General features: G+C 41.5%; 1 protein-coding gene across 1 annotated transcript in view; it reads left to right on the top strand.

Annotated features, from left to right (window-relative positions):
- Window positions 1–3,089: 3,089 nt before the first annotated feature.
- The window catches only part of LOC142465409 (vomeronasal type-2 receptor 26-like), a 41,858-nt gene continuing 26,120 nt past the window's right edge, over window positions 3,090–18,827 (top strand). The window contains exons 1-6 of the mRNA XM_075569402.1: window positions 3,090–3,525; window positions 4,075–4,237; window positions 14,430–14,536; window positions 14,879–14,939; window positions 16,710–17,001; window positions 17,622–18,455. Of these exons, the coding sequence (XP_075425517.1) occupies window positions 3,090–3,525; window positions 4,075–4,237; window positions 14,430–14,536; window positions 14,879–14,939; window positions 16,710–17,001; window positions 17,622–18,455 (1,893 nt within the window). The remainder of the gene's footprint in view (window positions 3,526–4,074; window positions 4,238–14,429; window positions 14,537–14,878; window positions 14,940–16,709; window positions 17,002–17,621; window positions 18,456–18,827) is intronic.

Raw genomic sequence — 18,827 nt, 5'->3', positions numbered from 1 at the left:
GATAACCCCCTTCACTAAGAGACCCAGTGAAATGGATCAAATCAATGTAATATAAAGATCTGAATAAACCTTAATTGATAAACCATAGGAAAAAAGAATGAATAAGTCACTGAAAGAGAAGAGATCAGAGACTTACCCACAGTTAAGGGACTTACCCACAGTTAAGGGAGTTTAGGTAGAAATGACTAAGGTGTCTGGATGGATCACTCACAAGCCAAAATCCAGACGACACCAAACCCACACTCCATGATCTATAAAGCAATTAGACCCGTAGTGTGCTGTTGGTCCAGGTCTGGTAGGGAGGATGTCATGCGGAACCTAAGCGGCTAAATCGTAGGGACACTAAAGGTACTACACGGTGTGTAATGATCCCTACCGTTCAGAAATAACAACTAAGGTCCATTTCTTTATTAATGCCTCTTGGGCTTACCATATCTAGGCGCCTTATCCATTGTGTTTCTCTCTGTAATAGCATCCTCTGTAGGTCACCTCCGCGCCGCTTTCTCCCCACACTATCAATGACCTGGTACCTCAGCTGGCTGGCATTATGCCCTGCTTGTGTGAAGTGATGGGCAACTGGTGCGTCAGGATCACCCCTGCGGATGGCTGCTTTGTTCTGTCGAATCCTATCCTTCACCTGTTGCGTCGTCTCACCCACATAACCAAGTCCACACGGGCATTTAATGAGATATACTACGTTTTTAGACATACATGTGTAGAAATCCTTAATCTGGTACATCTGTCCAGTATGGGGATGTCGAAAAGTGAGACCCTCTTGCATACTATTGCATTGACTACAGTTCAAACATCTATAGCAGCCCAACTTAGGGGTGCCCAGGAAAGTCTGTCACCTCTCAGTACCCCCAATGTCCGCTCTCACAAGTCTATCTCTGATATTTCTACCCCTTTTATAGGAAAACAGGGGTTTGAGTGTGAAGGCTGAAGATAGGAAAGAATCATTTTGTAATAAAGGCCAATGCCTAAGTATGATGTTTTTAATTCTACCTGATTGAGTGTTGAAGGTAGTCACGAAAGGTATTGAAAATTGTTTCCCTGGGCGGTCACCCTGTGGTGTACCTCTTAAGAGGTTCTCCCTAGGGATGGCCTCTGCCTTATCACGTTGTGTCTTCAATAATGATTTAGGGTACCCTCTTTTCCTAAATTTATCCTGCATTATGTCTAGGGTATCCTTAACACCATCAGGGTACTAATGATTCTTTTAGTCCTTAGAAATTGACTGTATGGTAGACCACGTGTCGTACCAGGGGGGTGAAAACTGCTATAATGCAATAGATTGTTTCTGTCCGTAGGTTTGGTGAACATATTGGATTCCAGTCTATTGTTCACAACCGAGATGGTCGTATCCAAAAAGTTAACAGAGATGTCACTAAACTGACATGTGAACCCGATAGTGTCTCTTGCCTTGTTGATGTCAGAGATAAATGACAACAGTGATCCCACATCCCCTAACCATATCAGGAACACATCGTCGATGTAGCGCACCCACATATGCCCATGGTTGATGAACCCTGGATGAGGATAAATAAATTCTTCCTCAAATCTTGCCATAAAGATATTAGCATATGTTGGTGCGACATTCGACCCCATGGCCGTCCCTTGCACCTGGATGTAGAAGGTATCCTCAAAGAGAAAATAATTCTCCTTGAGGATAATCCCTAGAAGATCTAAAATCAGCATGCATTCCCTCGGTGTATATAAGCCTCCAGAGGCCAACGTCTCCTTTACAGCTGTAATCCCTGCATCATGTGGAATAGAAGTGTACAGGCTATTGACGTCAAGGGTAGCCAGTAGAACACTAGTAGTGAATGGTGGGATTAGAGCTATCTTGTTCAAAAAATGTGATGTATCTTGAATAAAAGACCTGGCGTTATCCACAAACGGTCTCAGTAATTTGTCCAAGAAAATTGCACAGGGCTGAAAGATTGAGTCTGTACCGGCTACTATGGGTCTGCCAGGGGGGGGATACTAGGCTCTTGTGTATCTTTGGTAATATATAAAATACCGGGGTAATAGGATCTTTTTTCATAATGAAGTCCTTTTGTTTTTTAGTGATTACGCAGCCCTCATAGGCCATCTCTACAACCTCTGAAATCCTCCTAGTAACATCAAAGAGCGGATTATGATCAATGACCCTATAATTACTCGTATCCTCTAATTGTCTCAATATTTCTTTCCTATAATCTGACCGATTCATTATCACTATTGCCCCTCCTTTGTCAGCTGGTTTGATAATAATATCTGAATCAGACTCTAACTCCGTGATAATGGCCTTTTCTTTCTTAGAAAAATTAGTATTCTTGGGCCCTCTCTTATTTGTTTTAAGAGTGTCTATATCCTTCTGTACCAAGGAGATGTATGTCTCTATCGTGTGATTGGTAGGTGGGGGATTAAATTTACCCTTAACTTTACATCCATCTGTGAGAAGGTGAAAAGGAGAGTCAACTGTAACATCATTATCTGAAGGTGAAGAAGAACAGGGGTGCTTCAAAAAGAACCCCTTAAGGCGGAGGTTCCTGTAGAAGCGAGCCAGGTCAACATCAAGCTCAAAGATATCAAGGGGGTTTGTGGGTACAAACGAAAGGCCTTTGTTTAACACCTTCAATTGCGCATTATAGGGTCATAATCCGCTCTTTGATGTTACTAGGAGGATTTCAGAGGTTGTAGAGATGGCCTATGACTATGAGGGCTGAGTAATCACTAAAAAACAAAAGGACTTCATTATGAAAAAAGATCCTATTACCCCGGTATTTTATATATTACCAAAGATACACAAGAGCCTAGTATCCCCCCCTGGCAGACCCATAGTAGCCGGTACAGACTCAATCTTTCAGCCCTGTGCAATTTTCTTGGACAAATTACTGAGACCGTTTGTGGATAACGCCAGGTCTTTTATTCAAGATACATCACATTTTTTGAACAAGATAGCTCTAATCCCACCATTCACTACTAGTGTTCTACTGGCTACCCTTGACGTCAATAGCCTGTACACTTCTATTCCACATGATGCAGGGATTACAGCTGTAAAGGAGACGTTGGCCTCTGGAGGCTTATATACACCGAGGGAACGCATGCTGATTTTAGATCTTCTAGGGATTATCCTCAAGGAGAATTATTTTCTCTTTGAGGATACCTTCTACATCCAGGTGCAAGGGACGGCCATGGGGTCGAATGTCGCACCCACATATGCTAATATCTTTATGGCAAGATTTGAGGAAGAATTTATTTATCCTCATCCAGGGTTCATCAACCATGGGCATATGTGGGTGCGCTACATCGACGATGTGTTCCTGATATGGCTAGGGGATGTGGGATCACTGTTGTCATTTATCTCTGACATCAACAAGGCAAGAGACACTATCGGGTTCACATGTCAGTTTAGTGACATCTCTGTTAACTTTTTGGATACGACCATCTCGGTTGTGAACAATAGACTGGAATCCAATATGTTCACCAAACCTACGGACAGAAACAATCTATTGCATTATAGCAGTTTTCACCCCCATGGTACGACACGTGGTCTACCATACAGTCAATTTCTAAGGACTAAAAGAATCATCAGTACCCCTGATGGTGTTAAGGATACCCTAGACATAATGCAGGATACATTTAGGAAAAGAGGGTACCCTAAATCATTATTGAAGACACAACGTGATAAGGCAGAGGCCATCCCTAGGGAGAACCTCTTAAGAGAAGGGAAACAATTTTCAATACCTTTCGTGACTACCTTCAACACTCAATCAGGTAGAATTAAAAACATCATACTTAGGCATTGGCCTTTATTACAAAATGATTATTTCCTATCTTAAGCCTTCACATTCAAACCCCTGTTTTCCTATAAAAGGGGTAGAAATATCAGAGATAGACTTGTGAGAGCGGACATTGGGGGTACTGAGAGGCGACAGACTTTCCTGGGCACCCCTAAGTTGGGCTGCTATAGATGTTTGAACTGTAGTCAATGCAATAGTATGCAAGAGGGTCTCACTTTTCGACATCCCCATACTGGACAGATGTACCAGATTAAGGATTTCTACACATGTATGTCTAAAAACGTAGTATATCTCATTAAATGCCCGTGTGGACTTGGTTATGTGAGTGAGACGACGCAACAGGTGAAGGATAGGATTCGACAGCACAAAGCAGCCATCCGCAGGGGTGATCCTGACGCACCAGTTGCCCATCACTTCACACAAGCAGGGCATAATGCCAGCCAGCTGAGGTACCATGTCATTGATAGTGTGGGGAGAAAGTGGCGCGGAGGTGACCTACAGAGGATGCTATTACAGAGAGAAACACAATGGATAAGGCGCCTAGATACGGTAAGCCCAAGAGGCATTAATAAAGAAATGGACCTTAGTTGTTATTTCTGAACGGTATGGATCATTACACACCGTGTAGTACCTTTAGTGTCCCTCCGATTTAGCCGCTTAGGTTCCGCATGACATCCTCCCCACCAGACCTGGACCGACAGCACACAACGGGTCTAATTGCTCTATAGATCATGGAGTGTGGGTTTGGTGTCGTCTGGATTTTGGCTTGTGAGTGATCCATCCAGACACCTTAGTCATTTCTACCTACCTCTGTCCAGTCCCTTAACTGTGGGTAAGTCTCTGATCTCTTCTCTTTCAGTAACTTATTCATTCTTTTTTCCTATGGTTTATCAATTAAGGTTTATTCAGATCTTTATATTACATTGATTTGATCCATTTCACTGGGTCTCTTAGTGAAGGGGGTTATCTGGTACCTTTCATCTAGACAGGGTCATATATTGACTCCAAGTATTGAATCAGTACTAATCTCACTGTGCTCTACATCCCTGTTTATGTTTTTCCTACAAGTGACTGCGAGAGCATCAAGCACCACAAGGTGGAGCTGCTGTGCTGACCACCAGGAGTGCTGCCTTCACTCTCTCCTGCATCACTATGAGACTGCTTTCTACTGGAGTCAGAGACTGATCGGGATTACTTGCACATGCGCAGTGATGTCCCTTCACGACCAGAGGGGAAGAACAGCTGACGCATGCTCAGTTCTGAACTGCCACGTTGACAGATGCTAGCCTGCAAGAGGAGAATCACGTGATGTCATTGAGCAGCGGCCAGAGCTACTACATATAGCAGCTGAGATTGCTATCTCATCCCTCAGCACTCCATACGAGCAGCTGAAGGAGCAGAGCCACTGAGGGTTTTACCACTTCATTTATTTTTCTAATTAACCTTTCACTGACTGTGTGGACTCTTGGTGCTCATTTGCAAGCTGCTTTCTTGCAAGCTGTGTTCAGCTTTAACTGTACCATTAGTGGATTCTTGCTGCCCTGCTATTAGCTGTTTAGCTGTATTTAGCTTACACTATACACTGGCGACACACTTTATTCGAGCTTGGCTAGTCCCACGAATTCGGGTATACCCGGGTGTATTGAGGTTTGTGACTGTTTTCTGCCCGAGTGCATTGAGGTATTTTCCAAGCAGGGATTGAAGCATTTTATTTCTGCTGGCTGCAATACTGCACAGTATATATATATACTGCATTACAATTCATGAATTTATGCCATCTGGTAGACACGCGAAGCATTGCAGCCTATTAAATCCTAATCATTATCATTTAACAGATCAGCCGCCCGTCAGCCAGGCATGAACCCAGGCTGGGAAGGCAAATGCAACGGGGCTTGTCAGAGGTGAGGAGCGGCGCATTCCAGGTATCTGCCAGGTACATACCGGGTATTTGCTCGAATAAAGTGTGTCGGTGCAGTATGTTTACTAGCTATTTTCAGGGGTGTCTGATTTGACCAGATATAGGGGAAGGGAGGCTTAGGGAAGTACCTCTTGGTCCTTTTGGACCAGGGGGAATGGGCCAGATGAAGAGGTAGTCCCTCGAAACGTCGCCCCCCCTAGCATACTTTCCGTTCTCTGTTTTTTTTGTGTATATTCCTTATGTTTCATGTTTTTTCCCCTTTTCCTTCTTTCCCCCCCCCACCCCTCACTTTGTGACATGCCCATTTGTGATACTGGTTTCTGCAAACACATTTGATTTATTTCTGGTTCATTTTATTATTAAATGTTTATTCTGCATTACAACTGTTTTCATCATTTAGCTATTAGACAGTGAGTGCTGGTACTTACGTAGATTTGTTAGTACTATACAGGGGAATAAGGGTCCCCTTTTGTTCCGTGCACCCTGCAATTGCATATATTTAACACCATCAGAGTGCTGTCTATCGTCCCCTTTTACCCTTAGTGTGTAAATTAAGTGTATCTAAACTGCAATCATGATTTACACAAAACCTCCCCTCTCTCAATGAACTACACAAAATCTTTCCTGATAATATAAAATACATATTTAATTACATTAAGATTTTATTTCTTTGAATTTTAAATTCACTGTGAATGTGTGTGGGGGGGACTCTTCAAGAAGACATACAGTTTTAATAATTGGTTACCTTTTTAATAATTGGTTACATAATCAGATTAACATCAGGGAAAGCCAACAATAGGAAAATTAACGAATGGTGTGAGAGAGGTTGAAAAGCACAATGACAAGCTTTAGAAATGGAATGGTTCTGGAGAGGTGTCGATAAGAGGTTGTAATCCTTGAGCGAGCCCTTGTACAGAATTTGTATATAATGTTTTTTTTTTTTAATTGTAGGTTTTAATTTTTTACGATAGGGGGGGAGGGGGCTAAAGCTGCATGAAGGATTAGCTGTATTGTAGTTCAAAGACATGACATATTTTCAATAGGCAGGTCATCATAATAATTTGATCACCACACCCCCAAATACATAAAAACCACACAAATCAACCATGTGCAGTCAAACGCACAGTGTCACAGTCAATAGCTACACCACAGATTGAATATCGTAATATCAAGATGGTTTAGGCAGGCTTGTTGAGAAAATAAAAATAAAAAATGCAGAGAAAAAAAATATATATATTTTTTTGGTTACTCATTCTTGAACTTCGCAAGCAAGTAGTGGTGAAGTTATAGACGCATGCGCAATAATCATCAGCTTGCAAGCAGGAATGTGATTGAAACCAGAAAGACACACATTCAAAGGAATGGTGTGGGAGAGGTGTACTGTACTGTAGATAAGATAAGAAGTTGAAATACTGCAGTGCAGTAAATTAGCCTGTGTGTGTGTGGGGGCGAGCGAGGGGAGAGCGCTGTAGATGCCGAAATGTGATACTGTTACAGTACACGCCCATGCTTTTCAACAATGTTCAAATGAGACATACTGTCACAGCCCCCTTAAACCTCTAACATCCCCGTAAAAATTCGGGGATGTTTTCCGTTTCGAACTTACTTGGCCACGCGTCAGCCGCACTTCCCGTTCAGCACTAATGGCGCTTAACATTGAAAGCGCCCACGGCGCCGAAACAGGAGGAAAAAACGCTGCATCTGCCCACCTTTTTAAAAAAACCTGCGGTTGCGGCCGCAGGAGACTAAAGGCGGCCGCCACTGTACAGCACTGCACATGCATGTATAAATATACAAATTTACAATTACTGCGTGCGCACACACAGACTGTGTACTGACGTAGGTTGAACTGCTTAAGACTTTGAAGACAAAAGTTCGCGAACGCCCCCCTGATTTTTTAGACGGTATTGCAGTACTGCAGACAGCGCTAATAAAATGCTAATATTACGAGCGCTAAAATACCGGAACATATTCCGGAAAAAAAAAACTGCATCTGCCCGCGGTTATCAGAGTTGAGCTGCTGTACAATTTTATTTTTGGTGTTTATAAGAAAAGCTGTGATGACAGTACTGTACAATGTTAAAAAAGATTTGAATATTAAAAAAATCAGCATACTGTACAGTATAAGGTGTTCTATAAAGCTCACAATTGTTCTATCAATAAAAATGGCACTGTCACAAAATGTTTGCCTATTTGGCAAACAATGCGCAAGCAAACTTTAAAAAAAGTGATATTAGAGTTCAATCCAAATCCCTTCTTTTGTCTTTTTCCGCTTGATGTCAAAGTTTCTTTTCGGGGGAAAAACAAATAAATATGTTATTATTGCCGATATTGCGCATGCGTCAAGTCGCGTCCTTGGGAATTAAAGCAGCCGTTCAAGCAATATCCTACATCAGTGTCTGTAGGAGGAGAAAAAAACTTCTGATTGGCTCTGACTCTTCAGCCCCACCCTCTCCCTACATTTTTACGCTGCAGCAGCGTCACGTACTTCGACAGCCAATCAAATCATTCTTCAAAGTGTACTCAACAGAGAAACATCCCCTCAACTCACATACAGTACAGTATTGATGCACATACAGTACTTTACAGTACTGTAAAGTATGTACAGTATTGTTTAAAAAATAATTTTGTTTTGACACACGGCAGCTTGAACTGCAGCTCCAAACTTACAGTAATACTGTCATGTACAGTAAAGTGTAGTGTAATACAGTGTAGTACATTACTGTACTGTATATTTACCTTCATTATAAACTTGACAAACGGGTGGTGATGACTCACTGTGACTCCTCAAGTCTGCATTATAGTTGACAGGTGACAGCTGGCCTGGAACACTTGTAGTTGACAGCTGATGAAGCTGGAAATCATTTTGGTACTGGTACATGCAAGCTTGCTGGTACCTGTACGCGAAATCATGCTCAGGCTGGAAATTTTCCAGATAATCTGGTGGGGACAGGTACAAAGGATTGGCGTTCACCAGCTTATCAGTGATGGTCGTACCGGCCAGGACTGGTGCTCTTGCCGGCACATTGCTGGATTGGGATTGATGATTCTTATGTGGATTAAAACTGACTTTTCTTCTTTTGAAATTGCCATGATCAAACATACTGTGAAATTCTGGCATGACACCCAATACCTGCAAATCTCTCCGGCAGGAGGGGCAATGCAGAAAAAATACTGATCGTTACTTAAGGTTTTTCTTATCGCACACTTCCACCCATGAACGTCTGGTGAAAACTTGTAAAAATCGTAGTTCAAAATTAAATATTCATATATTTCAGATATAGTCGCCATCTTATCTGCTGCAGCATTTATTGCAGAATATATTAAAAATGCATAACTACAGTCAGGTTTTTTATACGTCTGTTGTGTAGCCATAATGTCCACTCAGCAATTGTGCGGGGAAAGAATGTAAAAAAAAGGCACACATTGAGTATTTAAAGCTTTTTATTAAGAACGCCTAATTTGATAACGTCTTCGAAAAATCAAGGTCAATTCACAATGGGCCACTGTAAGTATGTACCAGTATAGACGTGGGTGCTATCTGTTTTAAACACATGCATCCTTACAAAGTAGCAAAGTACCATGCACATTACAATTCAATACAATTCATTAAATTCATTAATTTCTGCCACCTGATGGAAACGCAAAAATAGCAACCAAATTATAATTCATTAATTCTGCCACATGGCGGATATGCAAAGGATTGCATTCAAAGAAACAAGAAACCATTAAATTAAACAGATCAACCGCGTGTGGCTTCCCGGTGCCGGATTGCGCAAACGCGGCATGAATAGTGGTCCAAACGTGGAAATACCGAATGGAATACAGCTGTCAACATGAAAACTGATTCGAGATCCGTTCGAATAACGTCTGCTCCATCAGTAACTCTTTTTATGTAACCAAAGTTATGTAGCAGTTAGCCCACCAAATGTATCCATGTTGTGCCATGGGGTATACTGTAAGAGGTGGGGAGGTCCCTGTTATTTAGAGTTCCAGGTTAGAATTCCAGTCAGAGACTTAGACATTTGTGCCAGTGTCTATGTTAGAGTGGGTTCCAGTGCCGGTTCCGAGCCTGAAGTCAAGTTCCTGTAGACATTGAGTAGGAGCAGAACGGGGAAAATCTCCTCACGGAGCTACCCGCACCTAGGCCTGCAGGGTATTTCCCAGTTATCCCAGTTATCCCAGAGGGTGAGTGTATATCTCATGTCTCTGACAGTTGTGGACATTATTTGCCAATAAATTCACTTTTATTAACTCTGCAGTTCTGTCTGGCAAGTTGATAACTGGTGTGTTAGTCCTGGTCTCCCGTTACAGTGACTTCTTCGAGTACAGCTTTATCAGTAGTCTGTGTGCACTTGGAAATAAAAAATATATACTATACTTAAAGTATAAATGTTTACAATGTACTGTAAATTAATTTGAATTCTATATACAGTAGAATTATAGCTATCTATTGTTTGGTTACACTTGTAACCTGTGTATGTGGCTGCAATGACGACACACTAACACTAAGATGCATGAAGCTCCCTTAGACAATTTAACGCAGCGTTAAACAAAATTAACTTTATCTGAAAAAGAACAAGATGCACAAGCTCCATATCGCAACTTTGTATAAAATGTATTTCATCAAAAATAATATAGTTCCACAGACTTTCCATCACAAATGAAGCAGAAATGTTCTACTATACTGCACAAGACAACAGGCTCATGGACACAGGGGAGGTCAGCGAGGCAGGTCCCACACAGTTCAGGCTTTTTTTCCTTGCCAGCAGTGACAATGGTGTCTGCAGAGGTATCGGGTCACACACAGAACAAGCCTGTGAGGTCTCTACTGAGGGAAAAGAATTGCCAGAAGGTTCATATAGTGTCCACCACACAGAGTGTTCACCTCCGTATCAGCCAGCTCAGGGTGTCGTTGGACGTAACCCTGCGCATTTCATCACTTACAGTATGTGACTTCATCAGGAGGATTGGCTAAACTGTAGCATGGGTTTAAATACACCCTGTTGCTAAGCAACAGTACACACAGACGGTGCAATCAGTAATCTGCTACAATCAAGCAATAAGGTGACAGAAAGTGTTAGACTGACCGAGAAGGGTAAAAGTCTAAAAAATAATACATAATATAGCATTATAATGGTAACCTCAATGCAATCAGATAACAATACAGAGAGTAAGAATACATAGAGAACAATGACAGACAAATATAATAAACAGAATATATTAAAGTCATGTAAACAAAATTAAATAAAAAACATTACAAAAATGAAAAAGTAATAAAGTGATGTGGAATAGTGAGTTGAGGAAAATAACTGGAAGCTAATATAGTAATCTGTGCAACATATATAATGAATATAAAGTATAACAATTGTAAATAAATAAAATGACTATAAATTGTATTAGTAAATAATACCGCTATACTAATGAAAAAGGGAATGACGAGATGAAACATGAAGGCTAAAAATGTTTCATCTAAGATGATGACACAATGAAAAGAACAATGAGTCTAGAGCACAAAGCAACAATGGGTAAAGACTTACTTAAACCAGAGTGCTGATATCTACACACTCATTCAAACCCAGAGGTGCAAATGTTCCCGTGTCACAGAGACACAGAATGATTCCCTGACACAAAGGGACCTAAATCTGTCCTCTCCAAGCTTGGACATAAGCTCCATAATACTGAGACTCGCCGGATCCTTGGAGTGTTTTGGATAAGTAGTGTCTCGGAACACTATGTGTGAGGGCCTCTGTTAGAAGGGCATGTCTGTGCTCGAGGAATGAACATATATTAACGGTATATTAATCCTAGCACCTGTACACTACAGAGAATAACGTTGCGATAACCTAGAGTTATCCACTGAAATAACATACAGATACATTTCTTGTATTGTGTAACATGCCCCTGCGCTATTAACATACCCGGTAATGCATTTATCACTACGATACTGCTTTTGGTATGGGGGCCGAGATTTCCTGTTGTGGTCCCCACAGTCAGACAGACTGTGGCGTTGTAGTTTTCTCCAGCGCAGTGTAGCTTTTGTGCCTGGAAGTGTAGCCCTTTTATTCTGGTCACTATTGCACTTGGCTCTGTAGGTCTTGGTTTTTTTTCTCATGCTGTTGTGGGCAGACAAAAGCCCAACCATTTTTCAGACAGTCTCCGGGGCCCATTTGAAATTCAAGGGCCACCTCTCATCCCACTTCAAACACCACATGTAGGAGACGAATGCAGAGGTATTACCAGGGAGACATAATGGGGAAAATAAACCTGGGCTTTTATTCAGCCTGTAGCTTCCAAAAACAACACTGCTTTAAGGCAGCATACAAATAAACTAAACTAAACAAACAGGTCTATCTTTTTATAATGGCTGACTCAAACTTCCCAGTCCCAATCTACAGGGCTGGGAGGCTAGTCCTCCTTCCAACCCCTGGCCCAAAAGTCTAAAGAGGTACATGTTATCAGGGGCTCTTTCCCTCAGTCCAGGTCTGGGTTGATGTCCATAGGGTGCACCCTCTGGCGGGTTCCAGGGACCGCTATGTCTGTGAATAGAGGGTCTGGTTCCTAAGGATTTCCTTCAGCGTCACTTCCTTAGTGCTAGGGATCCCCGGCAGTTTATGCAGGAGGCTTTCTACCTGACTGATGAGACAGGTGGAGTTTTGCTAATTGACTGTAGCTGCAATTAACCAGCTCCCTGCTGGACTCCTCAGACAGATCCAGGCTTTGTATTTGGATCCCCTTTAGACAGGGGTTAAGGCCCTGCCACACTTTAGTTTCCTGGTTTATTTTTATTTACTTTTGCTGAAACATGGCCATGGAAAATGTGTCAGCCGCTGTATAGATTTCCTTCTATTAACACAGTGACAAGTAAACATCTTGGATCAATAACAGATGTAGAAGACATTAATGCACCCGTTAAAGCAATGCCACGTGTTTACACTACACCGAATCAACAGAATAAAAGCCACAGTTTAATTGAAAAGAATGGAAAGGCATGCGTTATCTCTCTAACCCATGCAGTATTTCTATCATTAATGGGGTAATATATAGAGATGGGGAAATGTTCCCCGAAATTCGATTCCACTGCGGATTGGCCGTTTCCTTCCAGCCTCGGAATTCCGCGGATTCATCTCAAAAAAGCAGATTCGTGTTTTTCTTTTCTATCATTGAAAATTCACCCGACGGATTCCTCAAAGCCTGCAATCCGTCGGTGAATGCCGAATCCCTGAAATCTGGCTTCAGTGAGAGTGAAAGAGCAAAAACTTTTATTATTAGAGCTTCAAGTTCTATAAATATCCCCTCAAACCTCCCTCTAAAAGACATAGGGAGAGACACCTGTCCTTTAAAAAAAAAAAGGATCACTCATGAGGTACGTGGGAGATATGCTAATGAGATATGCAAAGTATATTTAAATAACTCATATTCCACACTTCCTAAAAGGATTTCTGTAAGAACTATATTGAGTTGACATCTAAGATACGGTGCATTGTGGGAATAGAACATGATTGGAAGAACCCACAGAACCTCTGCTTTTCTGGGCAGTAGCTCCAGCAGTGTGAGCAAAACTAGCTGTTGGATAGCACCGGTGTCACAGCATACTTTTAAGCTGCTCACTGCTCACACCTGTAGCCCCGTCTCCTTGACATCCATTAAAAGCAGACCACTTCTATTTCCTGGGTGCCATTGCCAGTTATATGTTCCTTGTGCACATAAAGCAGCACACCTGAGATACCTGGGAGGTATGCTAATAGCAGGTGTGAGCAGTGAAGCAGTATGCTGTGACAGTGGTGCTACCGAGCAGCCAGTTTAGCTCACACTGCTAGAGCTGTTATTAGGAGTTTTTGTGGGTTGTAATCCTGTTCTATTTCTGAGAAGATGCCTTGGATGTCAAAGCAAAATAGATCTGAATCATTTAAATATACTTTCATATCCCTCAGGTGTGCTCCTTATTGCGCACAGGGGTCTCTCCCTATGTTTTTAGGAGGGAGGTTTGAGGGGATGTATATAGAACTTGAGACTCTAATTAAACAATTTGCATTGTATCGCTCTACCTTTCACCCCAAAACTTGCTACAATAGAGCACTTTGCGCTATTATTTGGTCAAGCGTTGACTTAAATGGGACTTTTTGTGCAGTATTGCAAAATCAGCACTATCACACCTTATTGTATAAGCCCCATAGATCTCAAAGTTTGACCAGGATTCAACCTACTGTTACATATTTACAACCCTATACAACTTTTATTATTCTTGCTCCTACCGTAGATATAAATTATAGTATTACACAAAGTTCTTAATTGCATTGAGTCCTAGAGGGAAAATAACAAGAGGCTTTAGGGTATTAGACACAGAACCAATCACTTTGCTTCTCTATTGGGAGAAGTTATGGATAGACAGAATCTATTTTAGAAATTATTCAAAGTCACATAAGTGGAATAAAATAGAAACAGCTTCTCTCTCTGTGTCCATCACATCAAGTTCACTTTCTATTTAAACCTCACTCCTTCCTTCCCACTAAATGCAAATCACAAATCAGCTCAGACCGATCTCAACCAGTGCAGCAATACCCAGGAAGATTCTATTCCAGGACCTCATCCCGCACACCACTCTGTGCTTCCCTGTGAGGAAAGATTACAATGAGGCACATTCAGTGTGTTCTGGCCTGTAGCAGGTCTCCTCGGCTCACAGTAATATTCTCTGTAAGTGTCTTACTGGTGACACAATGCAGACTTCAGGACTCAGCACCTGGATGTCATCTCTCTCCCAGAGGATCTTTATTTCAACCCAAATATACTCAAGACGGAGACATCATTATTGGGGGAATATTCACAGTGAGCAGTATATTGATAGAAATGATACATAACCACAAAAATATCCCTCGCTATTTTTGTTTCCTGTAAGTATTTTTACATATTGAACTGTATTGAAAAAAACGTTATGTCAACAATTTTTATACATATCTAATATCTTGAATGATGCAGAATTACATTAATTTCTCCTATGCTTATATAAAAAAAGATGTGTATAATATTATGTGAATGAGGACGCAGGATTTCAGCAGGTTTGTGGCATGTTGTTGCTCTCATGCTCAGCGCTGTACATGCATAAACAGGTGTGATATATATTTCTAGCATAAGCCTATTTATAATACACAGTTGTTATGTAATTGCCCGTTGCACACTGTGCTGGATACCAGGGACTTTCCTGCCCAAGGATTTAGCAGGGCGCTGTGTGTGGGGTTTGTACATTACATCCTTACATGTTTCACACCATGGGTTTCAGTAGGTATGCATCTTATAGTAATAACCATACCGCATCCTATAGCAACAACCCTGCACATAAATTAACAGTTTTAGGCAACATTTACTAAACAGTGCTATACCTGTCATACCGTAGCACGGTTTAGTAAATATGGCCTGTATTGCTGCAAGTACTAACATTGTAAAATAGGTCACATTGTTGTCTATGGGTATTCTGGGGTAACATGCAGAACACATATTCCATAAATTGGGGATCCCATGACATACTGTATTGTTACATGTATGTTCTGTGCTTAACTCGGGCTGTATCATACATATGCACTGATTGATTAATATATAATTATTTAGCATGTGTAATTCTGGTGAATTTAACCTAAATTGCTAGGAAGACGAGGTTAATGGCAGCTCTTCCTCTGGCTGCATACACCCAGTCAGTGAAATGATTCGCTGGCCAGAGAATGACTTGTAATCTGCATTACTTTGTTCCGATACTAAACTGAATAGGACTGCACCTCCCTGTGTCTGCCCGTGGGTTCCTGTATTACTTCTGTGCTCCCAGTAAAATTTGTCCCTGAAGAAGCTCCTTTGCTGGAGGGAAACGCTCGTTGGACGCGCAATGTTGTCAGTCTCCTACTTGAAGCTGTTTTAATGCAGTGTCTGTAGTCTCCTGGTTCTAACTTTGCAGACCCTAGTAGAGAGTTGTTTATTTATCTATCTAATTTCACAGTTTGTGTGCTTGCTTTCCTTGCACTCTATGCGAGGTGCCTTCACACTATTTTTGTTCTACTTATCCTAGCACTGCTGAGTCTGGTGGTTGTATGTTGCAGTGTCTGTATTATTATTACACTATATCGGTTAACCTCACTATCCAGGCACTTGCACGTCATTACACCAGGGCCCTTATTGCAGTGCGTAGCACTGGTCTAACTAGCAAGGTAGCTCTGTCTGTGAAAAATTATATATTATCACCACTGGGTCTCATCGTTGCTCCAGAGGGGTTAACACCCTGACTCCTTGCATCCTCTGTCTTCAGTACCCCATTAATACGAAGTGGATATCTGGGACAGCACGACTTAATAATTAAAGACACGGATGCCAGATATTTCAGATTTAATACATTTTTAATCCACATTGCACATTACTTTGGTAATATATGTTTTAAGACACTTATTAAAAGTTAATTTTTATATTAGGTTGGTGTGCATATAAGTGAATTCTTTTAGGGTGCACATCCATTTTGTGTATCCCTTCCCTTCTTCGGTGCTTCTGCCTGCTCCGTCCTGACCAGCACTGGGATCATTATTACAATATTACACCAAACCTTTCTCTATGTAACTACCCCCCCTTATCCTTGTGTGACACAGGTGAGACTAAAAAGAGGCAACTGCATTTAATGCAACTAACCTGAGACGTACAATGTGCTATTTAATGTCACTTTGCTGCTGGAACAGACAGTGCAAACACTTTATACTTTGCCTCTTTTACCCATTAGTATTAAGGCAAAAGTGGTGCAATTCTGGGGCAATTAACACGTCTCACAGTGCGATACTCGGCACTGGCACTTAGTGAATCCTGGTGACAGAACACTATGAATAGGGCTCAGTTATATATTCACATCTAATTGTTTATTAAACATAATCAGAAAAGTGACTTATAAATTCCTGGATGGATCAGAGATATATTAACATGCTGACGTGACCATTGAATATCTGAATAATGGTGTAACCCTGTTCCCTACCTTCTCACAGACCCTTACTTCAGAATTATAGGCATCTCCTGGCTTTTATTTTTGCCATTGATGAGATAAACAGGAATCCTGACATCTTGCCCAATGTCACTCTGGGATACCATGCATACGATTCTTGTGCAGATGTGAACAAAGCTATAGAGAGTGTGATACAGATATTATCGGGGCCCGGGAAGACAGCCCCTAATTACTCCTGCATGCAGCATGGAAAACTGGCAGGTTTTATTGGAGATCTGTCCTCACTCACATCTTTACCGATAGCACAAACACTGAGGATATACGGGTACTCACAGGTAGGTGATGTTTCTATTACAAGTTGTAGTATCACCTCGGTAGTATTTAGCCTCTTTCTTACTCTGCTTTGCACGGCCTCCTATCTAGATTCCATAACATTCATTTAATTGTACAATCAGTGACATTTAAATAATAGAAAAAATAAATCATTGAACAAGATTATTTCGTCCACTTCTCCTGAGACTCTTCCTTATTCTGAAACCTTGGCCGCCCTTGGTCATCCGATTGTATATCGTTCTTTGTAATCTCAGTGAGCTCCCCCTGTGCCGGTGCCTGGTACTTTGTGCATTCCTGTATTTGCCTCTTACACATTTAGTGAGACACTGTTTAGTGAGACCAGGCGGGCTCCTGACACCTTCTCCTGATTGGCTGCTGCTGGGTAATGCCACCAATTAGGACAGAGGACACTGCCAAGTCCTTCTACAACTACCCTGCCCTGGGAGATCAGGGAAATCCCATGGCAACCTTTTGATCCTCTCGGTTGATAAACATTGATCAAGACTTTTGTCTTTTGGCCTTCATGCAAGTGTAGCACATGCAGCTGTATAGGCTCTATTTGGTAAACTAGTTGAGATGGTTATTAGCATATCTGCTTACAGATGCATTTTCATTTTTTTAGATCAGTTATGGTGCAACAGACCCTCTTCTTGGCAACAAACTTTTCTATCCATCCTTTTTCCAAACCCTTCAAAATGACCAGATTCAATACAAAGCAATTTCCAAGTTACTGAGACATTTTGGCTGGACGTGGGTTGGAATTATTGCATCGGATGATGAGGGTGGAGAGACACAGAGTCAGGAGCTGGAAAAAGAGGCCACCAATTATGGAATATGCATTGAGTTCATCCTGAAGATAGCTCGTCCACAAAACCACAATAAAAGAGTGCTTAATGCTAGAAACACTGCAATTCTCCAATCCTCAACGTCCCAGGTTGTTGTACTTTGTGGCGCAGTTTCCTTGCCCTGTATTTATTCCGTACGAAAAGAGTGTGCTGCCATTACCGAAAAGACTCTTATTGTTCCTGCTACTTGGACATTTTACCTAGAGTACAGTAATAGCTTCATAACACCATTTAATGGCAGTCTTTCATTTACACGTCCCAGGAAAAATATACCAGCCATGAAGGACTTCTTGGAGAACGTTAACCCTGCAAGTCGCCCACATGACCAGTTACTTGAACATATGTGGACAATGTATTTGAAATGTTTATCATCAAATCCAAATAGGAACAGGCTCATTGAAAGGCTTTACAATGTCCATCTCTACAACTGCACCGGGAAGGAACGTCTTACTGATACTGGCTCTCATGTGTACAATACTCATAGATTTGGAACCACTTACCATGTGTACGTGGCAGTGTATGCCATGGCTCATGCTCTGCACAAAATGCACTTATCCATCTCTAGGAATCCTGCTAAAAAGCACCAACAAAACTATGAATACAAACAGCAGGTAAATACACACATTGCAGACACTTCCCAGCAAACCCTTTGGTTGGGCCTATATAAAAGTATCAAGTATGTAACTTTTAGTCTCAGAAGTTATAACCATTTTTACAAACTACCATTAAACATGAATAATAACAGCATGTTCTTGTATAGCGCTGCTAGTTTTACAAAGCGCTTTACAGAGACATTTTGCAGGCACAGGTCCCTGCCCCGTATAGCTTATAATCTTTGTTTTTTGGTGCCTGAGGCACAGGGAGATAAAATGACTTGCCCAAGATCACAAGGAGCCAAAACTGGGAATTAAACCAGGTACCCCTGCTTCAAAATCAGTGCCAGAGTCAGTGTTTTTACTCACTGAAAAACAAAAAGAACGATT

This window comes from Ascaphus truei, chromosome 1 (assembly GCF_040206685.1).
Source record: "Ascaphus truei isolate aAscTru1 chromosome 1, aAscTru1.hap1, whole genome shotgun sequence".
Classification (NCBI taxonomy): Eukaryota; Metazoa; Chordata; class Amphibia; order Anura; family Ascaphidae; genus Ascaphus; species Ascaphus truei.
Note: the sequence above shows the minus strand (reverse complement) of the source record. Positions and strands in the feature narration are given on the sequence as shown.